The sequence below is a fragment of the Papio anubis genome, chromosome 12 (assembly GCF_008728515.1).
Source record: "Papio anubis isolate 15944 chromosome 12, Panubis1.0, whole genome shotgun sequence".
NCBI classification, from domain to species: Eukaryota; Metazoa; Chordata; class Mammalia; order Primates; family Cercopithecidae; genus Papio; species Papio anubis.
This window is the reverse complement of record NC_044987.1, coordinates 108,828,375-108,854,954: the sequence shown is the minus strand read 5'-3', so window position 1 is coordinate 108,854,954 and position 26,580 is coordinate 108,828,375. Positions and strand designations below refer to the sequence as shown.

The 26,580-nt window shown below is 38.8% G+C and overlaps 2 protein-coding genes across 5 annotated transcripts in view; one reads left to right on the top strand and one right to left on the bottom strand.

The window, feature by feature from the left end:
* Positions 1 to 2,375, bottom strand: part of ZFP91 (ZFP91 zinc finger protein) — a 42,045-nt gene extending 39,670 nt beyond the window's left edge. For both annotated transcript variants that reach the window (XM_003909804.4, XM_009185988.3), the window contains exon 1: positions 1,821 to 2,375. In XM_003909804.4, coding sequence (XP_003909853.2) covers positions 1,821 to 2,161 — 341 coding nt within the window. In that variant the 5' untranslated portion in view covers positions 2,162 to 2,375. The remainder of the gene's footprint in view (positions 1 to 1,820) is intronic.
* A 415-nt stretch (positions 2,376 to 2,790) lies between these two features.
* LPXN (leupaxin) overlaps positions 2,791 to 26,580 on the top strand; it is a 48,049-nt gene continuing 24,259 nt past the window's right edge. Inside the window, exons 1-5 of one of the 3 annotated variants that reach the window (XM_009185989.3) lie at positions 2,791 to 3,141; positions 7,342 to 7,466; positions 10,711 to 10,868; positions 17,146 to 17,192; positions 26,437 to 26,536. In XM_009185989.3, the coding sequence (XP_009184253.2) occupies positions 3,083 to 3,141; positions 7,342 to 7,466; positions 10,711 to 10,868; positions 17,146 to 17,192; positions 26,437 to 26,536 (489 nt within the window). In that variant the 5' untranslated portion in view covers positions 2,791 to 3,082. Of the gene's footprint in view, positions 3,142 to 5,548; positions 5,713 to 7,341; positions 7,467 to 10,710; positions 10,869 to 17,145; positions 17,193 to 26,436; positions 26,537 to 26,580 lie in introns of those variants that run through there. The other 2 variants (XM_003909806.4, XM_021925715.1) reach the window with 2 other exon arrangements.

Below are 26,580 nucleotides of genomic sequence, written 5' to 3'. Positions count from 1 at the left end.
CAGCTACTCGGGATGCTGAGGCAGAAGAATCGCTTGAAGCCAGGAGGCGGAGGTTGCAGTGAGCAGAGATCATCGTGCCACCGCTCCACCCTGGACAACAGAGCAAAAACTCCGTCTCAAAAAAAAAAAAAAAAAATCAAACAGCAGGTACCATTTTAGACATAGTTATCTTAAGAGATATAGGTATATTTAACTTTAACTTTCAAGTGGTAGGTGAGAATAAAAGGAAATTTTTAAAATATTATAAATATTACCTTCTCTACGTATTAAAAAGTGAAAAAATCATATTTTGCATAATTTACATGAAAAACAGCACTACAGACCACTCATGGCTCTACCATCCCACCATTACTGAAAACGGCAACTTGCACTTCGTATTTATTATGTAACAGGCATTCTGTCTAGCGCTTCACATGCTGTATTTAATTCTCACAAACTCAGGTGGTAGAGATTACCGTCTATAGGTGAGGAAACTAACGCATGGGTAGGTTAAGGATTTGCCCAAGGTAATTCAGATCCAAATGAGGTCAATGATATACATGTATCTTTTCAAATGTATGACATTAAATCATATAGAACTATAAAATTTTTATATGAAATGCATGTAAGTACAGATTTTTGCTGTCGACAGAACTGCAGTTCTTACAATAAATTCTCTAAATTATGTTAACTTAGCTGACATTCAAAAATTTGAAAGCATATCTAATACCACAATATGATTATCTCTGAATTTTATTCCTCTGAGAGGCTTCTAAGGCAAGCATGCCAAGACACAGGCTAAACTTAATTTTGGACAAAGTCTGTTTCAAGTTTTAAATCTATTAGGTCTGCTGTAAGTCAAACCTTGCCACTATCTCTACTGGAGGAAAGGGAATACTTAAAACTGACTTCCCCTCACTTCAATTTTCTCTGTTTTTACTAATTTGTTTTCATTCAAAAGTCAAAGGTCACTAACGATGTTTTCAGTCATGAATTGACTAATGTGATTAATTTCTAGAATTTACAAACTTGTGTGCTTCAGTGTTAACACATGAGTATTATTTTGACGAACAATTTAAAACAATGCTCCTGGCCACCTGTTCATGTTTCCTCTACAACGTCTAGGTAATTCCTCTCAGATGATTCTAATTTTAAGGATGAAGTTCCTACATTTAAAAATATAAAACACAAAAATAAAACATATGCTACTTAGTAAAAACAAACATTAAAGAATGCTCATATAATTTTATATGAAAGACTCCATATTAAAAATCGTAGCAGTGGGTTTTTACCCTGACCATAGTAACTGGCAGATTTCTCAAAAGAATGAGAAGTGGTGTGAAAATTCAGAAAAGTGGGGGAAAAAAAAAAAAAGCTACATAAACATACTAGCACAGCTGGCTCTTGAGCTAACGCGAAGAGTGGGGCGAACACATTTATGAAGGCTATAATCGGGCTGTGGATTCCCTAAAGGGCATGTGATGTAATACTGGAGAGTCGCCTAAAGGAAAGGGATAGGTTGACAAAGGGGGTGCGGATGCCAGAGAGAGGGATGAGCCTGCGGGTGGCAGGGAGGAGGTGGATCACTAGCTAGTGCAGGGGTGTGTCAAAAGATGATTTCGGGGAGTAGGAAAGTGGCCCGACAGGCGAGGGTACGAGAGGGAGGGTGGCGCAGACAGGAGGCAGGGAGGCTCCCGGGGAAACGGTGTGACATCTGGCGTGCGGAGCCGGCAGGGGGCAGAGCAAGCAGGATGTCACGTGGAGCAGGCGCTACGGGAGCCGAGAGGGTTGCGTACGGACAGAGGGGGGTCTTTCCCACCGCCTGAAAGACTGTTACTCACAGGAGTCGCGGACTCTTCTTGCCCTGAACTGGAGACGGGGACTTCGCGGCCTGGGGCTGCTGCCCGGGGACGTCGGGAGGCCTGGCGCTGGGGCTGCTCCTCCGCCGGCGGGGATACTCGGCCTTCCTCCGGCGGGACACAGCTGCAGCGGCGGCGGCCGCAGCGGCCCGGCCACGATCCCGACCTCCCCTCAGCACGCGGCTGCTAGTGGTCCCTGCAGGCGCCGCCGCGGCCGCCTCAGGGGGCCGTTGTTGGGGCTCCTCCGGAGCCGCCTTGGTCGCCTCTCCCCCTTCCTGGTCCTGCTGCTCCGGGGGTCTCGGCTCTTCCGTCTCCCCCGGCATCGGGGCTTGTCCGTCCCCCACCCCCTAGTCCCAGGCGGCGGAGGCGGAGGCGGCGGCCTCGGCGCTGCTCCCCCCGCCCCCTCGCCTCCAGAAGCCTGCGGCTCACTCTCACCCTGCGCTCCTCTTTCCCCCCTCCCCTCCGCCCGGCTCCGAGGGCGCCCCCCCCCCCCCCTGCCACTCAAGGTTTGCTACCGCTGGCGGCGCGCGCGCGCCCGCCACAGACGCTCAGCGGGCCAATCGGAGAGGAGGACAGTCTTCCTCACCCCGCCCCTCGCGGTCTTACACGCAGCGACGTTCCAGGTTCCCTCCCCCACCCCTTCCTTCAGCCAATCAGGAAACGACTAAAAGGGAGCGCGCGAGGTTTCCTACCCCGCGCACCCGTTCTCACCGTTAAACGGCTGTCTCGCGACAATCCCAAAGTGACCTTTTCCCCCCCTCCAGAGTTCAATGCGCGCTAGGGGCAGTACGAAGGGGCAGGTCTCGCGAAGGAGGCGGGTGACAAGAAATCGCACCTCTTTCCCCGCCTCACGCGCACCCTAGACTGGCTGCGCGCGCACCTGCCTCCCTAAGGAGCCACTGATGCCGCAAGGGCTCTTTCTATTCTTCTTTAGGCCGCAGAGGTAGCCTGGGCGTTCTTCCTCCTCCACCCTACCCCACTTTCCTGTCTTTGGCCTTTCTGTCCCCAGCGCCGCCAGATCTTGCGCGGAGAAGGGGGTAGTATTTTGAGCTGTCGCTTCTCCTTTAAGAAAAAAAGCCCCGTCGGTTGCCGGATGAAAGTCTCTGAAAAAATGGCGGCGGCAAAACGGAGGCGGGGTTGTGGGTCAACGAGGGCCCGCCTCCTGGCGCATGTGCACCGTTAACTTAACCAAGGGCATTCTGGGAGATGAAGTCTTATTTCGCCTAGGATTTAGAAAAAAATAGATGGGAAACCAGAGACAGAGAGGATGCTGGGAGGTTCTGAGTGATTCACGACGGGAAAGGTAGTTCACTTTCCGCAACCTAGCGTTTACTTTTTTTTCGGGAGGCAGTGTTTCCGGGTTAGGTCGGGAAACGCGTGCCGTACATCCGGGCTCAAACGTTTAGCCAATTGCTGGTCTGATGGGAGGGTTTTTCCTATTTTTTGTTACTTTTTATCTGGGCGTTGGCGTACCTTTCTCGGGGTGTCTGCGTAATTGCCCCGACTTACCTTGGTTTGGTCAGATGACACCTCCTCTGGAACTGGCTAGCCAGCGTTCATGTCTACATTATTGATCTCGTCGTCCCCTGTGTGAGTCACTCACCTGTGAGCTCCTAGAGGTCAGGGAATGAATATGGTTCCGTGGAGTCATCTGGCGCTCGGAACGCTAGTACAAGGCCCACTACTCAGTTGGCTCTTAATAAAATCTGTGAAACGAATTATAAAGTTGTTTTCTACTAGACCCTGTTGGGACACCAAGAAGCCTTCGTCGGTAGCTTAACTTGGCTGCGGTGCCCGACCTGGAGGAAGGCGAAAGGGTTGTTAGCGTGACCAGACTCTGGTGACCTACACTGAGAAGCTGAAGGGTCTCTTAAGCTTTGCGGCCGGAAGCCATGTGCTTCTTCGGTTTATACAATAGCAACTTTATCAGAAGTTACTTTTCTGCACACTAGCGTGTGACGTTAATTTGTCTTCCTGATTCATCAAAGGGAGTTTCCGTTGCAGTTGGTGATGCCATGGGCCTCTCGCATTTCTTTTTTCCTTTCATCCATAACAAGGAACGATTTGCAAGAACACCCTTTACCCCTGGAAAATAAAGCATCCAGGGCTAAAAGCCCCAGAAGAAAGAAGCTGGAAACAAGATCTGGGGATTCAATTTTAAATTTCACGTTAATCATTCAGTTAAACTGTAGACAAGTGCTGAAGTACATTTTTCCTTCCAGTACTTTGACTCAGATACCACTTCATATTAGACAAATGTTTTATGTTCTCTACTGAGTATTTTACATTTTCATAGGGCTAATGTCATTTTCAGTTGTAACAATCGATTGGCATAGTGTCAATGGAAATTTTTTCAGATTGAGTTTGCAGTGAGCAGGCTTTTGGAAGGAACAGTGCTGACATCCAATGGATGCTCAAAGTAATACAGAGGAGAAATCTTTCAAAAAAAAATGTACAGACAGTGGAATGAAGAATGAATTGTTCCTTTAAAAAAAAAAAAAAGCCACTGTGGGCTGGATGTGGTAGTCCACCCCCGGAATCCCAGCGCTTTTGGATGCCAAAGTGGGAGGATCCCTTGAGCCCACAACTTCCAGACCAGCCTGGGCAACATAGGGAGACCACCCTCTATATACAAAAAATAAAAAACAAAAATAAATAAAAATAAAGTTTTTAAGCCAACTTAGTGGTGTGATGGCATGCACCTCTGGTCCTAGCTACTCCCGAAACTGAGAAGGGCAGATCGCCTGAGTCCAGGAGTTCCGGTTGGAGGTTACACTGAGCTATGCTAGTACCATTGCACACCAGCCTGGGTGACAGAGAGCTTGTCTCTTAAAAAATTAAAAAGACTACTGTGTTGTAGAGGAAAGATCGCAGACTTTGAAGTCTTCTATTATAGTAAGTAGCAAAGCTACCAATTAATTATAGCAAGTTGCTATTCCATGAACCTATTTCACCATTGGTAAAAAGGGAGGGGGAAATCTACTTCACAGGGCCATAATTATAGTTCCTTACATATTGCCTTTTTATAGTAGGCCTTTTGTAAATGTTTCATTCAAGGTGAATAAATCACAGTGGTTAAAAAAAGTGAAGAGTTAACCTCAGTGTCACTTTCCAGAGAAATTGCTATAAGGCAGTGTATCTAGACAGGGATTATGCTTAACTGAGATGCACACAGTTTAACATCCGGTGTCAAACCTCGCTTCCTTCTTTGTGACCCCCCTATAGATGTTTGCTTTTTGGACCACTAAGTAAGCCAGGCCCTGAGAATCCAAGCATGAATCCACTTCTGCCCTACTTTTAAGGATTTATAATCCATGCAGGAAAGCAGATAAGCATAATTTCTGAATAAATAAAGACAACAAAATGAAATGGATGCTGGTCAACTCTGATGGAAATTTTAAGAAAGAGACTATGCCTCTGTGGTTCCCCAGCTTCACAGAAAGAAAAAAAAAAAAGGTAGATGCTCAGTTAGAGTGGGGTACCTACACTTGGAAAAAACGCAAGTGTAAGCCTGCCATTCCCGTGAATCCAAGATGAATCCTGGCACAGAGTAGGTCCTCAGTTTTTGCAAAATTAATTTTGAATCTTTATCACCCTGGCCAATGCACTACCATAACTCACATCTCACTATCTACCTTTCTATGTCAATTCCATTTTTAAAACTGTATAACCTATAGAAAAAAAAAAAAAAAAGCTCACCAAATCAAAAGAGAGGAAGTGCTAAGCAAATACAGGAACCAAAAAGGGTTATAGAGGCTGCCTTATGCTGTCTCATCCAGTTCCTTTGCGGTCCTCTTCTTCAGCACATGCCAAAGCTGTTCCTCACGGCCTGTGAGACAAGAGCATCTTGGATGTAGGACAATGGAAGAATTAGGTGAGTGAGGAGCTTCTTGGAGGAGAAACTCTGAGGGAGTGAAGACTTGGCTGCCATCTCCGTGTGTGGTGGGGTATACTTCTGGTTAGACTGAGGGTAGTAATGGAAGATTTTATTTTCACTTCTCTCCTGTCCTCAGCCCTGCCAAGAGTGAAGCATGAGGAACTATGATTGTTTTGGGGAACTATGGGCTCACTGTTTGCAGTGGCAAAATAGATGGAGAGTTTGGTGCTAACCGCAAATACTTTTGGCAAATACTTTTGGACTGGATTGTGATTGAAATTGCTGTTTTATTATGGGCATTTTGCCCTTTGGAGTTCACTGGAGATCATAGGATGGCCACATAGCAAGACAATGCAGAGATGTGATTTGAGGAGGAAAAGAAAGAGCAAAAAAGGAGTTGGGGTGTTATGAGGAAGAAAAAATGGACTAAAAGTATAGGGATGAGGGATCTGTAGAGGTTGGAAAAAGGACAGAGTGGTTTCATTTGTTCCATGTTTTAGTCTTAAATCAAGAAGGCATAGCACTCTAACTCTAGTGATGTTGTTGCTAAGCTTTTTATTCAGAAGAATTCTGAAGGAAGAGATTATTATGGCCTGAAAATATGACACCTCCTTCCACTCCAAGGCAATTAAAACCAGCAGTGGAACTATTAGCCACATTATCCAGAGAGATCCTGGATTTCAAACCTTTGGAGTAATGTAAGGTTTGTCATTCTTGGGACTCATTCCATAGCCTTTGCCAACACTGTTGCATCTAACTAACATTGAGTCACTCAACTTTACCCAATTTCCAAGCTGTATTAATTCCACAGTGTCCTGGTTTGGGGTGTGGTTGGGGATGGGATATGTCAAAAGTGCAAAAAACAACAACAAAAAATATCTTGCACATTGTTACATTGTCTTAAAAAAATGGCGTGTGATTTCAAAGTTGGAGAAACAGGAAAAGTAAAGGGCAAATTACCAGGAGGCAAGAGATGTCAATGAAGTGAAAAAGTTAGTGTTTAATAACTATCAAACTGCTTTGGCGGTAAAGTCTATTTTGATACTGGGCCAGACTCTTTTTTGGACTTCCGGTAGAATCCAAATTCTTATCCTGCGTAAGTGCTGGAAGAATGTGAATTTCTGCTTGCGTTCCACTAGGACTAGGGCCTTTTTTCTTTTTCGTTTTTTTCTTTCGTTTTTCTTTTTTTTTTTTTTGGCGGGGAGGACACCGAATGGCTTTCATGGCAAATAATTCAAAAGGAAACTAATTATTTAGTGAGTCAAGCAAAAACTAGACATTTTTACATATGTTAATGATTTTAGTGTCTGCAGCAACCCTCTGAAATAGGTATTATCCACTTCTTTTTCAGATGAGAAAACTAAGAAAAAGAAAATAACTTTTTCAGTGTCATTGTCGGGAACACCTGACACCAAAACTAAGCAACAAGGTGCTCTCTATTTTAGAAGTTTGTTGGTTCTGGTGTTCTGGCCAATGAAGTAACCCAGATTTAACAGAAATTTATGTTGTTTTGCATTTCCTGAGCAGGCTAGATGTTAGGTAAATCTTGTCCTGGAATACAGAAAGTACCAAGTAGCCTGGAAGCTAGCATTTGTGCAGATTATCCAGTTGGCTACATCTCCACAGGCTGTCGATGGCTACACTTCAACAGTTTCTTCAAATTGTCATCAGCCCAGTAACTACCCTTGAGACTTGGTGTGTATCTTTCTTCCTGCTGGCAGAGAAATTGCATCGAGGACAGGTTAGCTCAAGTGAGCAAATATTTCCTGTCTGCAGTAGTGCCTCAGAGGCTAGCAGCTTGTATCCACCCAGAAGGTTTTACCTAAACCCTCATTACATAGGCATTAGGCATGATAAAGAGGAACCAGGAGCAGATTCTGCCTCAGAATGAAATCCATGCAACCCATAGAGACTCCCAAGAGACCTCACTTTATTCCTTTCATGTTAATATTGATATTATTTCATCTCCACAGTAAAAGACTACAGAGAAGAATTATAGAGTCTTCAGTCTTGTACCCGCTTCCCCCGCCCCCACCCTCTAGGAATCCCATATTTGTCATACTGAAATTAGTCATCTTCAAATTACAAAATCTGGCAAAAGGCATAATAACCTCAGAGTGTTGGTGATATGCAGACTCATGAAACAGGAAGCGAAAAGCCTATAACTCATGACCCAGAAAGAAGAGTTTTGATAACTTTGGTTAGCTGGTGCTTCTGAGGGCAACTTCCTGCTCTTAGTGGTATGTTTTCCTCTCTCTTATAATCTTTATTTTAATTTTGAGCTCAGGAGGATCTTTAGCTTCTAGTTAGAGCAAAGCTTAGAAAATTGAAAAGAAAAAGGTTCTAGCTTAATTGAAAGATGCAGAACAAAAATTCAAAATTCTCAAATTTGGTGTGGGGTCTGGCTAATAAAAATCTGAGGCAAAAAGTTTTCTTTCTCTTTCTACCTTAGTTATCCTTTCTTCTGACTCTTTTTTTTTTTTTGAGATGGAGTTTTGCTCTTGTTGCCCAGGCTGGAGTACAATGGCACGGTCTCGGCTCACCGCAACCTCCACTTCCCAGGTTCAAAATATTCGCCTGCCTCAGCCTTCCCGAGTAGCTGGGATTACAGGCATGTGCCACCTTGCCTGGCTAATTTTGTGTTTTTAGTAGAGACCAGATTTCTCCATGTTGGTCAGGCTGGTCTTGAACTCCTGACCTCAGGCAATCTGCCCGCCTTGGCCTCCCAAAGTGCTGGAATTGCAGGCGTGAGCCACTGCTCCCAGCCTATTTGTACTTCTTTTTAAAAACCTTCTATTATAAAGATATTTAAATATGCAAAGGTAGAGAAAATAGTTTAATGAATTCTGATATACCCATCAACCAGTTTAAACAGTTTTTCATCAGTCTTATTTCATATATAGGCCCACCCATTCCTTTCACCGCTATAATTATGTTAAAACAATTTCAGATGTCATTTTATCTGTAAATATTTTAGCACTAACCTCTAAAATAAATAAATATGTTTATACATATAACTGTAATGCCATTGCCATAACCACAACAGCCTTAATAGTTATTCCTTAATATTGTGAAATACCATTATCACACCTAAAAACTTAACAGAATTACTTAATATTATCACATATCATTATTACACTTAAACAGTACTTACTTGATATTGTTTAATGTCCAGTCAGTGTTCAATAGTCTTGATTGTTTCATTTTTAAGTAGATTTAACGATCCAAATAAAGTTCATACACTGAAATTAATTATAAGTCTCTCGACTTTTTAATGCTATAGGTTCCCCCTCATCTCTTTTTTCCCGTTACAGTTATTCATTTGCCCTAAAGTTTAGTTCAGTTTGCTTATCTCTAAAATGGTACATAAAAGTCAACATTTTTGAGAAATGAATGATTATGAAAGCTCTGTAGATTTCATTTGTTTAAAAAAAAAAAGGATTAGATCTCTTCTAATGCCATTAAGAAATATTCATTCCTCCAAAATCTAAAATAAATGAAAAATCTGGGTTTTTTTTAAATGACCTGTAAAGTTTATTTTCCTTATGTGAGAACTTCAGATGTAGACAGGTCCTTAGACATAATATAATTCTGTGTTTAAAGTTCGAAAACTATAACGTGTGGTAAGAAATCCGCTAGAGATCCACTAATGGGTATTGAGCCATAATTTGAAAAATACTGTTCTAATCCAATTGCCTTGTTATGTAGATGAGGAAACTGCATGAGAGAAGGACATAACATGCTCAAGATAACCCAGGAATACGTCTAAGACAGGAGACTGGAACTTCTAACTTTCAGTTAGTGCAGGGGCTAGGGATCAGATAGCCCAGATTCAAGTCCTGGTTCTGCACTCATGAGCTTAAGCAAATTATTTTTGTCTCTTTCTTGTGATCTACCAAATAAAGACAATAATATCATCTGCCTCAAAGTGTTAGGATGATTAAATGAAATGTGTACACTCCTGAGCACAGTGCCTGGCATGTGTTACTTTTTATTATTATTTATTTCATTATAACAGATAGGTACTAGTAAAAAAAAAAAAACAAAAAACTACAAGAGTAACAAATCCCAACTATTTAAATTGCAACATCTTACTTGATTTTGTAATATCTCAATTTTCTCCCCATTTTTTCTCTCCACACCCTAAAAGACAGAATACTTATACCTTGCTTTGAGAATTTTGTTATGTGCTCAGGATAATTGTTAAGATTTAAAAAAAAATATCATTAGGATTAAGAATAAGTGTTATTTCCCTTGTATGTTTTGAAAAATGATGATATAATTGCTTGTATTTTTCTGATGGAAAAAAGCATTTAGGATTTTTTTCTTTCTTTCTTTTTTCTTTTTTTGTCTGTTTTTTTTTCTTCTTCTTTTTTGGAGACAGTGTATCACTCCTTTGGCCCAGGCTGCTGAAGTGTGGTGGTGTGATATTGACTCAACGCAGGCTCACCTAGGCTCAGGTGATCCTCCCACCTCAGCCTCCCGAGTAGCTGGGACCACAGGTGCACGCCACCATGCTGGGCTGACTTTTTCGTATTTTAATACAGACTGGATTTTGCTATGTTCTGGAACTCCTGGGCTCAAGGGATTCTCCACCTCAGCCTTCCAAAGTGCTGAGATTACGGGCATGAGCCACTATACCCAGCCCAGTTTTATTTTTTCTAATTAGGGATATTTGTGGGCAGTCTACCCTAAATGAATGATGAAAATTAATACCTGTAGTATAAAAAATCAAATTATAGCATGAGACTATGAAATTGAATGCAACCGTAGAAAATAAGAAAAAAAACACAATTTATGGAGGCATTAAACATTTCTTGATAGAATTCACCACATTCTTGAAGTGAAATAAGGAATAAGGGAAAGTATTTGAAAATAGCCATAACTGAAGAAAAGAAGGAGATGAATGTAGGCACAGTGAAGATACTTAAGGAGAAAATGACTTTAGAGAGTTAAATATTCTCTGTCATGATTCTCTTACTTCTTATGGTGTAGATGCCTTATTGGAGGAACTGGAACGCTCCACCCTTCAGGACAGTGATGAGTATTCCAACCCAGCTCCTCTTCCCCTGGATCAGCATTCCAGAAAGGAGAGTAACCTTGACGAGACTTCAGAGATCCTTTCTGTTCAGGATAACACAAGTCCCTTGCCGGTAACTTTTCATTTATTATAGTCCTTAAACATGGATGTTTGAATGCATTTCTGAAAATTAATTGTATCCCACATAAAATGATATGAAAGAAGAATAATATATCCAAGAAAGAGAAAAAATAATGCCTTAATGTTCATCTAAAGATGTTTTTGGAAAGAGGAGGAGAATTGAGAAAATCATTACAGAGGAATGAGTTTGAGCTTTTGAGAACTAATTTTTTTTATTTTATTTTTTTGAGACAGTCACACTCCATCTCGAAAGCTGGAGTGCAGTGGCATGATCTTGGCTCACTGCAACCTTCACCTCCCAGGTTCAAGTGATTCTCCTGCTTCAGCCTCCCAAGTAGCTAGGATTACAGGCATGCACCACCATGCCTGGCTAATTTTTGTATTTTTAGTAGAGATGGGTTTCGTCGTGTTGGCCAGGCTGGTCTCGAACTCCTGACCTGAAGTGATCTGCCTGCCTCGGCCTCCCAAAGTGCTGGGATTACAGGCATGAGCCATCGTGCCCGGCCAAGAACTAAATTTTTTCTAATGAGCACATGGTCACAGGCAGAGTATTGTCTGATTCACTGGGGATATTCTGTTACTGTGGGGGCATCAGAGATGCATGTTGCTATTTGACTGGAATGGTACTCAAGCCAGAGATCACCTGAGGAAAGCCAGGTGGCAGCTTAGACAAGTCTTCTCAGGGTGACTTTTTAGGGTCACCACTTCCCAGGTCTTATTTTCTGCTGAATAGATTAGGAAATTCAATTATTAGTTTACACGGAGATGATGAAGCTCTAGGGAACCAACTGAAGCTAACCAAACTGACAAGTGATTATATATATATTTTAAAAACCTAGGGCAGGTGCAGTGGCTCAGGCCTGTAATTTCAGCAGCTTGGAAGGCTGAGGCGGGAGGATCACTTGAGGCCAGGAATTTGAGACCAGCCTGGGCATGGTGAGACCCCCATCTCTACGACAAATTAAAAAATGAGCAGGGTGTGGTGACACGTGCCTGTGGTCCCCGCCACTCAGGTGGCTGAAACAGGAGGATCGCTTAAGCCCAGGTGGTCGAGGCTGCAGTGAGGTATGATTGCACCACTCCGTCCCAGCCTGGGTGACAGAATGAGAGCTTGTCTCAAAAATCAAACAAAAAACAAAAACACAGAACTTAGAAATCAAATTTATTAATTTATGGTTACAGTTAAAGCAATCAAGCAAAGCAGCTGTATTTACTCATATATGCATTCTCTTCCTATGGATAAGTCTATATGGACGTACGTTATAATTAAAAGGTTGCTTGATGAGAATGGAATTAGTGTAAGATGAATTAAGTAGATGCTCTTCATAGCTGGTAATTTTGTACTATGATGTTTTGATTCGTCATTGTTCCCTATATGAAATAACCAGAAGCACCGACCTGAAATTTGAGCTCAGGGGTGGTTTACCCCCTAACTGTTCTTTTCTCCAAACACATACACAGTTTTAAGGATATGAATTTGTCTCTCTACTAGGGAACCATTGTCTTTGTCCTCAATGTTAGATTATAGCTGTAGGCTCTTAAGTGGTCTCCTGCCCTTTCCCCCGCTACAGTCTGTTCTCAAGCAGCCAGGGTCACCTTTAAAAATTAAAGTCAGACCCAGTCATTCTTCTACTCAAAACCCCACAATGACTCCCTATCTCATTTGGAGTAAAAGCCATAGTCTTACGTCGATCTTTCTGGGGTGACCATATATCCTGGTTTACCTGAGACAGTCCTGGGTTTATGCTTGTTTTTGTCACATTCTATTAACTTTACTTTTTACCCCAGATTTGCAATTTTATTTAAAGTTTTTTTATCAGTATTTGCATTAAGTAAGCCAGTATGGCTTAACAGACCTCCTTCCAGCTTCTTCCATGGTCTCCTCTAGCAGTGTATAGAATACATATTCAGTGAACAGTGCTCTTTTTTTTTTTTCCCCCGACATGGAGTCTCTTTCTGTCGCCCAGGCTGGAGTGCAGTGGCGCAATCTTGGCTCACTGCCATCGCTGCCTCCCAGGTTCAAGTGATTCTCCTGCCTCAGCCTCCTGAGTATCTGGGACTACAGGCAGGCACCACCATGCCCAGCTAATTTTTGTATTTTTATTAGAGACAGTGTTTCACCATGTTGACTAGGCTGGTCTTAAACTCCTGACCCCAGGTGATTTGCCTGCCTCAGCTTCCCAAAGTGCTGAGATTACAAGCATGAGCCATTGTGCCCAGCCAAATTCTGACTTAATTTTGGTTGAATGCAAAAGATGGCTAGTGATAACTTGCCTTTTTTCTTGATTCCGTTCAGATGAAACCTAGCTAGCAGCAACCGTTCAAGAATTATATGCAGGTGCTGGCTGTTAAAGCTAAGAGCTCAAGCACAAGTAGTCAGAAATAGCTAACTCTTCTGATCTTCGGTGGTAGCAGAAACATTTCTGAGGCTTTTCCCCCTGCTGGCCACTTGGCAAACCACCACTCGTGCCCTCCCATGGTTGTGTGGTGGGTGGCCTGTGAGATGCATGGAACCTCCTCAGAGTCAGTAGAAAATGGGAGAAACTGTGGCTTAATGTCATACAAATTTTAGGAAATAGAGGCTAAGTAATTTTGCCATAGAGTGTAGTGTAACCTAATTGTTTTATTAAAGCAGTTTTGTTATTATTTGTATATGTGAAGCTCTATTTGTTTTATTATATGGTAATGCCTTTTTAATTTTACAATTTTACAATAAACCCTTTCAGCAGTTAGCTCAAAACAAAACCAAAACAAAGTGCACATGTTTAATTGTCTCAAGAAAGCTGATAACAAATATGCAACATGTGGAAAATATTTGTCAATATTTACCATGCACCATACAAGCTCACTATCCCTTTGAAAACCAGAAGGTACAAATATGGTGAAGAAGCTTTGGCATCTATTTCCAAAGTTAATAATTTAAGAAGAACATGCCTTAAAATGACTTCAACATGGCAGCTGCTGGAGGCCTATGTATATATCATTGTGAAGCACACTTTCGCATTAGTATCAAATAATTCACAAATTAATTTTGCTCATTTTCAATTCCACATTTTCTTGTCTTTGTAAGTAAGCTGGTAATAATTAATGAGTGATTTTCCTTTGCAAACCTTCAAATAATGTTTTTTATAATAGTGTCGTTAAAGGTCTCAGTTCAAAAATGTATTAATTCCGAAATGTTTCAATTTTGTTTTTTATCTAATTCAAATAATCAAAATAAAATATGTGAGAATTTATTTCCTAGTCAAAAAGTGAAACATCTGACATTGTTAATGCCACTGTAAATTTAGTTGTAAAGCTCAACATTGAAGATAAACTGTTGTTTTGTTGTAAGAATAGGAATACAAATGTTAATAGAGCACGTATTGCGATAAAATATTCTTACCAAGTTAACAAGCTATGGAGCAGAAATGTACTTGGAATTGGTTGTAATGTGCACAAAATTTGTGACTGCATTCAAACAAGCTGCGGTATTCTGTCAGTCAAAATAGAAACTAAAATTGTCAAAATTTATAAATATAAATAAATACACACACACACACACACACACAGATTATATAACTGATCTACAAAACTTTTCTGACAGAAGCTGATATCAAATACTACCATGCAAGGAAACATTTCAGAATTACTATATGTATATTCCTGTCTGTGTTGCATGTCGTCAATTGGATTTCGGGAATGCCTGAGCCTTTGAAAAACCACTTTGTAAAGCAACCCAAATTTAGATTGCATTATGTTCAAGACCAGTTGAAAATTTTTGATCGATTACTCAATGAATGTAGCATGAAAATTCAGCCTTTGAAGCTTTTAGCAAGTTACAATTATGTAAAATAAGGCTTGCAAAGGAAGAAGCTCAAATTTCTCCCTACAAAAGCCAAGAAGGAATTGAACAAATCAAAAGATGAAAGCAGATATGGTTTAATTATCTAATTTGACAATTGTGCTTCAGAAAAATCTTTGATGTATTTTGAGTTCTAATTTTATCTGCATAAATTTTTATTCTCCACCAAAATGGAGAAAAATTGTGAAAGTCTATGATTTTGCAATATCTAGATTTGGCAAAATGTTAAAACAATCACAGATATAGACAACTTGAAAGTTTTATCTTGTAAGAAAATTATTGAACAAAAGTGCTTTGAATGAAGGTAGAAAGACAGCACCTATGATGACATTGGCCTGAAATATTTACATATTTAATATAAAAAATGAAAAGATTCTTCATTTAGCAGAACTTACAGGTTCATCAGTATCTAGAGAAGAAATGTGTTCTCTGTTAAAAACATTACAGTCTACAGTGAAGCATCAATTAAAGTTGTCCACAATTTCAAATATATTAACCATAAAATGAAATTTTAAAAAAAGATTGCAGTTTTGTAAAAATAATAACTGTTTTTTTTTAAAAAATAGAAAAAAACGCATGTTCCTGAAAAATGTCCACATCACAATGCTAGGGACAATAATATCTAAATAACCAATTAAGGTATGTGAATACATATCAAGAATAATTATCTGTACCATTTAAAAATTTCAGATAATCAATTTTTTTTTTTTTTTGAGACAGAGTGTCACTCTGTTGCCCAGGTTGGGGTGCTGTGGCACAATCTTAGCTCACTGCAACCTCTGCCTCCTGGGTTCAAGCAATTCTCCTGTCTCAGCCTCCTGAGTAGCTGGGACTACAGGCACCCATCACCATACCCAGCAAATTTTTTTGTATTTTTAGTAGAGACAGGGTTTCACTATGTCTGGTCACTTAAGATGAGACAGGTCACTATCTCTGGTCTCAAACTCTCCTGACCTCTAATGATGTGCCTGCCTCGGCCTCCCAAAGTACTGGGATGGTAGGCGTTAGCCACCATGCCTGGCCAATATTTTTTTAAAGTTGCTTGAATGTTCACAAGTTTGTATCACTTTAAGATATTTCAGGAAATTTTTATTTTGAAAATAAATTTTGGATAGAATTATCTTATAGCTCCACTAATATAATAAGACCAAATTCAGGTCAATAAACGTATTTTTTTTTTTTTGAGATGGAGTCTCACCCTGTCACCCAGGCTGGATGGAGTTCAGTGGTGCGATCTTGGCTCACTGCAACCTCTGCCTCCCGGGTTCAAGTGATTCCCCAAGCCTCAGCCTCCTGAGTAGCTGAGATTACAGGTGCGCACCACCACTCCCAGCTAAATTTTTGTATTTTTAGTAGAGACGGGGTTTCACCGTGTTAGCCGGGATGATCTCGATCTCCCGACCTCGTGATCCGCCTGCCTCAGGTGCCCAAAGTACTGGGATTACGGGCGTGAGCCACCGTGCCCGGCCAATAAACACATATTTTAAAAATGATATAATATGACTACTTTTGGAACCCCTTTTCTTTCTAAAAAATATCCCAGTCTGAGCATTTGGTGACGTGGCCACCTCATCTGCATGATTTGGCCCCTTCACTTGCTGCCCCTGTGTCCCTGGTTCAGTCTGCTCAGGCCACACTGTCCTTCTCGTGTGTGGTTCCACAGAAGCTCCAGGTGCTTTTCCTGATGGCCTTTCCACCTGGATCATGTGACCCCAGATATTTGCTTTCTTTCCTCACCTCCCATATAAGTCCTTGCTCAAGCGTCCTCTTCTCAGTGAGTCCTTCCCTGGTCAGTATATTTATAATTGCCGTCTCCCCCCACTTCCCATCTTCTATCCAAAAGATTAATTTTGCATATTAATTTCTTTATTATCTGTTTTGCACCACCGGAATGTAAACTGCAGGGCTTACAGTTTTGATTTGATTGTTTTGCTTTTTGACTGCTACATCCTCAGTCCTGGCGCATGACAGGCCCTCAATACATATTTGTTCAATAAATAAATGAATTGCCGGCCAACCACCTTTTAGATTCACATGTTATTTCTTTTCATATGTCAAGTTTAATAACATTATAGTGTCCCCCTAGGCACCATCCTGTTTAGTTAAAGGAGCTTAGCTCTGACCCATTTTATTTGTTTTATGGTTCTAATCTAAGGAGGATCAACTACTCTATTTCGGTGGTTTTTAGGCAAGAAGGGGCTGCCAGTGTTTGTTCATATGCCAACTACTCTGTTTAGAATTTGGCTTTTCTTTGTGGGATGGCTGGTAATTCCCCTGGCTTGTGAAAGAAGAGCTCATAGATATGCCACTTGTCAGTCCCCTTTAAAAGCTACGAACATCTATTAACTATGGGTATTATTAAGCCTCAACATTCTGATAACAAAAATTTATTCTTTGCTCTTCTCTTGTCACTTACATATTTTAGGCGCAGCTTGTGTATACCACCAATATCCAGGAGCTCAATGTCTACAGGTATTTTTTTTTCTATTAAATGCTTTCAAAAATTAAAGTTAGTAGATAATTGTTATCAATCTTTGTTTGGGTGATAATTTGTTTTGCAAGTGTTTATTATTAGAACTCCCATATCATCCTCCTCTTTCCGTAGTCTTTGAACATTGGTAGAATTCTGCAAAGCTGACTTGACAACTTCTCAAGGTGCCTGGCTTCTGGAGGGGTTATCTAGGCTAGTGGGCCCTGCTATGTCCGTTACCACCTAAAAAAGTGTAAATACTCCCAGAGTTACCACAGATGTTTGGTCCACACTATTCCAGATGTTATGCTTCAGTTTCCTGAAAGATAAAACACACCTGAAGAAACGTCAGCAAGATTCTAGCAATGTCAAAGCTAGGATGAGGGTTAAACTAAGACAGTGGGTCTCCATGGCCAACTGATGAGTATTTACTTTTTCTTTCCATATTTGCTCAAAATTTATATAATGGGTAGAGGGATTTCCTTTTATGAGAAGTTCCATATTGAAACAGATACACTTACTAAATCATTTCTCCTGGCTAAAGCAGAATTGGCAGTCTGAAAAAATAAAAAGGTTAATTTACTTATTCTCTCCTTAGTTATAGCTTGCAATTTTTAACATCAGACGACTTTCTGGAAAACAAATTAAAGGGCATAAAATATAGATAGTAAAGATTCATGCTTGGGAAAGACTGCTAGACCACACCTTATTTGGTTTCAGGATTGCAGTCAGTAGTGCACACATGCAAGGCAAAAATAAGGCAAGAACTGTGCTACAAGAAGTTTTCTTAAAACTTCCCTCTTAAAGATGGTTTTTACTTTGGTGAAGGTGAGTTCAATTTATTGATACATATTGCCAGTTTGTTCTAGTTCCAAGGATGTTGCCAGGTGAGAATTCCTCCTAGTCCTTCCCCAGTCCCTGAAACCCCAATGAAAAATAAAAACAGAGCAAAACAATAACAAAAAGTGGCTGGCACACAATAGGTTCTCAGTAAATATTTGGTTTCTTAAATCTAGGAAACCGAGACTCCAATAGAAATGCGAGTGAATGCATGAACATATAACATGAAAACTAGCCCAACCAACACCCTGTATATCTGGCACTGTGATTAATTGATGCTCTGCCAATACTAACTTATTGACACTCTCTTCCTCATAGTATGGGCCTTTCTGGCCTATTTCCCATGATTTCCTCCTTCTCTTGCTCTATATTCCAGGGGAGCTGACCCCTTGGGTTTTCCAGGCTCCAGGATCCGTTGGTCCTCATTGTCTTCAACCAATGGGAGGCACTGTGGAAAGACTGCAGGGTAAAAAGCAATGAAATCCAGGGCATTTCCCCGCCAAGTCGCTCTATTTCCACAGGATCTCTTGTCAGCAGCTTTATCTTCTTTATGACTTCAGCTGGAGCACAACAGGTCTGCTGTGGTTTCAGCTTCTGCCTGTTGACTTGGGCCCCTAGTTCTGGTAACTTTTCCTCTTTTCTTTGTCCCTTTGGCTTAGGGGTAGTAGTGACTTCTGGGTTACTCAGTGTCTTCTGTTTTGCTTCTTAGCTCTCCCCTCACCTGTGTAATCAAGTTTCTGGACTAAATTCTTTCTGTGTACTCATGTAGTTTGTGTTTTCCTGACTGGCCTTTGAGGTACTCCCCATTACTGAATGATACTTGCTGTGTAGGCAGGCCTCTGTGGGAGAGTGGCATAACATCTAGGTGACCTAGTAAATATGTAATAGATAGATGCACATCCCTGAGACTGGTGTCACTCTGAGCTGGCAAGAATAGCATATAAATGGGATATTAGACACACAAACTATATTCCTGCATTCTGTTTCTTCTATTTACTCTGGCTTGCTTAAATGAACTAAACATTGCTTTTAACGTACCTTGAAAGTATTTTCAATACTAGATCTGAATATAACAATGGAATAACATTTCTACTATAGTTACATATCAATAGCAACATGAGCAATAATTTAGAAATGTATATTTTCCATAAACAAAAATAATTCTGCTAATAATCGAGAGGAACAAGTCATAAAAATATAACAGAGAAATAAGTAGGGGGAAAAAACTCAGCACAATGAAGCCCCTTGCTTCAGTCTGGATTCTTTGAGATGCATCTTTTGTGATTTGTGTTACTGAAATCTCTGAGCAATGAAGTAAGTTGCTGCTGATGACATAGCCAAGCATCTTTACTATCTTCAAAAGGTCAGGGAACGAATCAAAGGCTCTTCTCTTTTCAGGAATATTTCCTGCAGCAGGCACTTTAATTTGTAATCATTAACTCTTCAAGGTCTCTCATTTCTTATGTAGAATTTTATACTGTTTACTCAATAACTGTTGGAGTATTGTAACAATGATCTGTTTCCCTTTCTACACTGCACTAGGACTCTAGTGAAAAACCAGTGGGAATTCTTTGAATAAGCACAAATTTGCCCCAACTGTGAGATGGGACGGTTTTTAGGAATATACAAGCCCTGCTAAGAAACTGCATTTATTCTACATTTGGGCACAGGGCAGCAGAATGTGTTCACAGTCTTGCTGCCTTTTGTATTCCCAAGCCATTTGCCTGTGGCAGCACCTACCAAGGGATTATGACTGACCGAGCTGTGAGAAAAAGCTCCACTGTATCTTCTTGGAAACATCTACGATGGATTGAATCAATTACTTGCATACTTGACCATTTTTGCTCTCAGATTAAAATAAAAAATCTTGCATCTAGTAGAGGGCAATGTTGTACCTAAAAGATAAATCTTTTATCTTAGGAGATATCCATTTTCCTCTTATATTTTCCTTGTTGTTAAATAATCAAAAATAAGTGAATATGAGACATGTCGTATCCAAAAGATAGTCTTTTCTTCTTAAGAGAGAAAAGTATCCACTTTTCTTCTACTTTTTTCCTGGCTGGTAAATACATAAAGATAAGTAGTAAGTGTGTGTTTTCATTTTTGAAAATATATTTAGTGAAAGACAGAATATTTACTTTTATTTATGGCTTTGCATCTTTGTGCAGATGAGAGAGAAAAGGCTTGAGTGGTCGTGAGACAGAGGGTTTTGGTTTGGTGGGTTGTTAGCTAAGCTTTGTTGATTAATGTTCATTAAAAACATGATTCCACAGTCAGTTACCTTTTTATACCTTTTGACCCAGTTATTTCACTTCTTAAAATTTACTCTATATAAATGATCAAACATGGGTGCAAATATTTGTTTAGCAGTATTGACTATAATAACAACAGAAAACAATCTAGGTGTCCAACAATAAATTATTGGTTTAATAAATTGTATAATACATTATATATTTGAAAACCATATAACCTTTTAACATTATTTTGGCAGGTAATTCAGGACAGACAGCACAAACTTTGCAGTTTGCAGGCCCAAGCTCTTTGTTACTTGCCAACTGTATTATGTACAAAAAAGTTTTTAACTTCTCTAAGCCCCAATTTTTTCATTTGGAGGTGACAATACCTAGCTCTTAAGGTTGTCATTATAAAAGATTTAAAGAGAACCTGTGAAAAGCTCTGCATGGAGTGTCAGGCATAGTGTAGATAGACATTCAATAAATGCTATCTATTATGGTTGCAGAAGATAGAAAAATGTTTGCATAAGAGTAGGAAAAACGTATAATTTGAGTTTTCTAAAATTACACACAATCATATTTAAGTGTAAGGGTTTCAGCCGAAACGTCCAGAGTAATTGCCTCCTGAAAAGGGGATTACATGTGTTTAAAATTTTTTCTTTATATTTCTCTGTAGTTTTCAAATGTTCTACACTTAACATGTATTAATTTCATATTTTAAAACAATTTTAAATAGAAACCTCTACACCATGACTGTATTTATGTACTTTACTGAAGGTTGTTTGTAGAACCATTGTGTGTGTGTGTGTGTGTGTGTGTAATAACAGATATACAGGTGAATTGCACTACTGATGTCTCATCTGACACCTCCACTACTTCATCTGTTGGCCATGTGTGTTAGCTATTTTCCTAGTATAGATGATCTGTGTTTTGTTTTACTTTAAAAATATAACTTAAGATACAAAAGTATTTCATAAACTCATGTGCATAAACAGTCGCAGATTTTGGAAATGTATACATAGGGTGAAAAGTGAGACCACCCCACTTAGAGTCTTTCCTCTCACCAACTCGTTACCAGCTCCACGGGTAACTGCTGTCAGGTTCTTCTCCTTACAGACTTATGTGTGTGCATATTCACACTTATGTACATGGGCTTATACATTTACATAAATGAAAGTATATTTTTTCTTTCTTTTTTTCTTTAATTTGAGACAGGGTCTCTCTCTATTGCCCAGGATGGAGTGCAGTGGTGTTATTTTGGCTCACTGCAGCCTTGACCTCCTGGGCTCCAGTTATCTTCTCATCTCAGCCTCCCAAGTAGCTGGGACCATAGGCACGTGCCACCACACCCAGCTAATTTTGAAATTTTTCATAGAGATGGAGTCTTTCTGTGTTTCCCCGGCTGGTCTTGAACTCCTGGGCTCAAGCAGTCCTCCTACCTCAGCCTCCTGAAGTGCTGGGATTACAGACGTGAGTGACTGCACCAGACTGGAAGTGTAATTTTCATATTGATCTGGGCTTTTGTTTTTTTACATTAACAGTGTATGTTGAAAGTCTTTCTTAGTTCACATAAATCTATGGCTGCTTAGCAGTTGCATGTTATTCTACAGCATGGATGAGCCATAGTTTATTTTCCTTTAGCTCTGTTGGTTTATTTCCAATTTGCTCATAGAAACTGTACCCTAATAAATGTCCTTGCATATATATTTATATATATGTCCAATTTTTCTGTAGGATAAATTCTTAGTAGCAAAATCGCTGAATCAAGTGGTATATGCATCTGAAATGTTGATAGACACTGCCTTGCAAAAGTGTTTATAAATTTACTTAACCACCTATGGTATATATAAATGTGTATGTGTATATATATATAAAATTCATATTTTGCCAACACTGCATATTATCCCTCTTTTAAAATTTCAACTGATAGGTAAATATTGGCATCTCATTGCTTTAAATTGCAAATTTAAAGATTAATGAGGTTGAGTTATTTTTATATAGTAATAAACATTTGAGTTTCTTTTTCTGAAACCTGCTTTTTAAAAGAATCCTTAGCTCAGGTTTCTATTTTTCGAAATTATTTATAGATTTCTTTAAAATCTTGAATGTTATGTTTTAAATATTTGTTTATATTTAAGTTTTGTGAACTTAGCTGTATCAGTTTGTTTTTTCATTTTTGACATCACTTCAGAATTTTGTGTCCATCTTAGGAAAGCCTTCATTACCCCAAATTGTAAAATATATTCTTCATTTTTTTATTATCATTACATTTAAAAATATTTGTATCTATCTTTAATTTGTCTCAAATGTATTCATGTATATGGTGTGTTGGGGATCTATATTTATTTTGTCCCAAATAGGTTGTTATTCATTGAGTGGAGTAGTCTGTTTTGGATGATTTGAAATGCCACATTGATCATATAGGAAGTTCTTTTAGGTGCAGGAGCCTGTTTCTGGGTTTTCTAATCTACTCCTTTGACCTATTTGTTTTTTATCTTTATCTTTTTCTTTTTCTTCTTCCTTTCCTTTCTTTTCTTTTCTTTCTTCTCTCTTTTTTTTTTTTTTTTTGGTTTGTTTTTTTGACAGAGTCTCATTCTGCTTCTGTTGTCCAGGCTGGCATGCAGTAGTGTGATCACAACTCACTGCAGCCTTGGCCTCCTGGGCCAAAGTGATCCTCCTGCCCCAGCGTCCTGAGTAGCTGAGACGACAGGTGTGTGCCACTATATCTGACTGATTTTTAAATTTTGGTAGAGACAGGGTCTCCCTATATTGCCCAGGCTGGTCTTAAACTCCTGGGCTCAAGCAGTCCTCCTGCCTCAGCTTCCCAGAGGGATCACAGGTATGAACGATCACACCCAGCACTATCTATTTTTTTTTTTTTACCAACATCATACAAATTTAATTATTGTTACTCTATAAGACACCACATCTATCAAGACAAATATTCCCTCCTGTTTTTTTTTTTTCTTTAAAACTTTTAATTTTTATAGAGACCAGGTGTCTCTCATGTTTCCTAGGTTGTTCTCAAACTCCAGGTCCCAAGTGATTCTCTTACCTGGACCTCCCAAAGTGCTGGGACCACAGGTGTGAGACACCACACACCCCTCCTATTTTTTTTTTTTCAAAATTGTCTTGAGTGTTCTATCCCATAAATGTTAACATCACCTTACTAATTAGCTTGAATAATTATGTCAGAATTTTTATGTGAATTACATTGAATTTGCAATTTAATTAGGGGAAACTGACGTAATATTTATCTTCATTTATGTAGGCCTTCTTTTCTAAAAATACATTTTATTGTGCATATTTAAGGTGTACAATATTATGGGATATGAATAGTTAGTAAAATGGTTACTATAGTGAGGCAAATTAACATAGTTATTATCTCACACAGTTACACATTTTTGTTTGTTTGTTTTTGTGGCAAGAACAGCCAAAATCTACTCATTCAGCAGGAATCGTAAATACAACAATTTCATTACCGATAGTTCTTATGTTGTACATTAGATCTCTAGGCTTGTTCATCTTACATATCTGCTACTTCATATTCTCCAGCCTACATGTCCCCATTTTCACTCCCTTTCCTGCCCCTCATCACCGATATATTTGCATATTTGACCTTTTTAAATAACAAAAACAATTCCACCTATAAGTGAGATCATGCAATATTTTTCTTTCTTATTTAACTTAGTATAATGTCCTTCCAATTCATCAGTACTATGACAAATAGCGGGATCTCCTTTTTTTTAAGGCTGAATAATATTCTGCTGTGTTTGTGTGCATATTTCACAATGTCTTTATGCCATTGGTGTCCATTCACTGATGGACGCTTAAGTTGTTTCCACCTCTTGGCTATTGTGAATAATGCTGCAATGAACATAAGAGTGCAGATATCTTTACGAAGTGGTAATTTCATTTATTTTGTGTATGCCCAGAAGAAGGATTCCTGTGTCATGTGGTATTTCTATTTTTAATTTCTTTAGAAACCTCCATATTATTTTCTGTAATGGCTGTATCAATCTACATTCCCACCAACAGTGTATAAGTGTTCTTTTTTCGCCATACCCTGGCCAACATTTGCCATCTTTTAACTTTTTGAGAATAGCTATCTGTTTGTGAGTGGTATCTCATAATAGTTTGATTTGCATTTCCCTGATGATTAATGGTGTTGAATACCTTTTCATATACCTTTTGGCCATTTTTATTTCTTCTTTGGAGAAACATCTATTCAGGTCCTTTGCTCATTGGTTAATTGGATATGTGGATCTTCCTTTATGTCTGCCAATGGCTTTTCTTCATAGAATTCTTACACATTTTTTGTTAAATATATTATTGATATTTTATAACTTTTGTTAGAATTGTGAACAGGTTCTTTTTTTCTCATTGGATTTTCAAACTGCTTATTGATGATCAGTAGGAAAGAGACTGCTTCATTTTATTCTTGTATCTAATCACCACCCTGATCTTTTTTATTCATTCCAATGGTTGTTCAGTCGTTTGTCTTACATTTTCCTGGGAAGTTATTATACCATCTATTTTAAAAGAAAGAATGAGGATGTGCTGCCTTTTTTCAACTATATAATCCTCTTATTTTACTTTTAAATGTGTTTGATAATGTATTCTAGAATAATGTTGAAGATTGCTAATGATAATAGGATCTATGTCCAACTTACCTCTTAATTAGAAATCTGCTTAATATTTGACTATCAATTATGAGGCTTGCTGTAGATTTCTTATGGAAACATTTTATCAGTTTATAGACTTTTTCTTATTTTTCTTGATATTCAACAACAGGAAGTGTTGTTAAATTTGTCTTCCACTGCTTTTTCAGCACATATCATTGTGTTTATAAAGCTTTTCTCCTATTTGTTAATGAATTATATTAATCTTTTTCCTAATTTTGAACTATTTTTGGATGACCAGTATAAACACCACCTAGCCATGACTTTTTAAAATTTTTTATGTCTTTTAAAAAAAACACATTTCAACTAATTTTATTTAACCTTCTCTCTCTCACGCATGCACATCATTTTTTTTATTTTAAAAAGTTTCTGGGCTATATATAGAATGAAATAATGTTCTATATTTTTCTATGTATTTGGAAATTTTATACAACGATACCCCCAAAACTGTCAGTTTTTGTTTTATTTCTTGTTTTCTATTTCATTAATTTATGTGTTTATTCCTTCTGTTCAATTATTTTAGATTTTTCTGAGACTCTTGATTTGGAAGTTTTGTTTATTTCTGATCTTCCTCATTTTTTAATATCACACTTAAGGCTATTTATATATTTTCTTCTCAATAATATTTAGCTTTCAACTCCCAAAGACGTGTGTGTGCGTGTATGTGAGTGTGTGTGTGTGTGTGTGTGTGTTTTCATTGCTATTTCTATCTGGTTTGAAATTCAGTTTAATTTTTTTTATCCCAAGAATTATTTAGAAGTGCTTTGTTTTTTCTTAAGTGGATAGTTTTTATGATTAATTCGTACTTCTATTCACTCCAATCTAAGAATATGGTCTATATGATGTACTTTAAAAAATTTATTGAGCTTTACTTTGTTTCCTCATATATGGTTAATTTTACTAACGATTATGCAGATACTTGAATAGAATCCGTATTCTGTTTATTGGGTCCAAAGTTTTATTTATTTATAATTTACTTACAATTATATGAATATGAAATCATCATCATATATATTATCTAAACTTTCTGCACCAGAGATTTGCAAACTTGTTCTGTAAAGAGGCAGATGGTAAGTTTGTTAGGCTTCATGGACTATAAAGTCTTTGTAGCAACTACCTAACTGTGCAGAAAAGCAACTATAGACAGTAACTAAATGAATGGTCATGGCCAGATTTGATTCAAGGACTTTATTTGTTGATGCCTGCTCTATATTCTGGTTTATTTTTATTTTTTGACAATAACTGACAGGAGATATAATACTTTTTATAACTTAGATGGCCAGGGAGAAATAGAGACAAAAGGCACAGAGAACTTGTTTAGATTTTCAGTCAGTACATATTAGTGTATATTTTTAAATACCTCCATCTCTGATTTTAGATTCATATCCAGGGGATTCATTATTACAATTGCATTTCCAGTACTTTATGTGTGGTTTAACATTATTTGAGTTTTGATTTGTTCATATGACTTTTTTGTTTTCCCTCTGTAGTGAAGCCCAAGAGCCAAAGGTATCACCACCACCTTCTAAAACATCAGCAGCTGCTCAGTTAGATGAGCTCATGGCTCACCTGACTGAGATGCAGGCCAAGGTGAGTGCAGTCCAGATGATAAACAGGGCCCATGGGGTCACCAG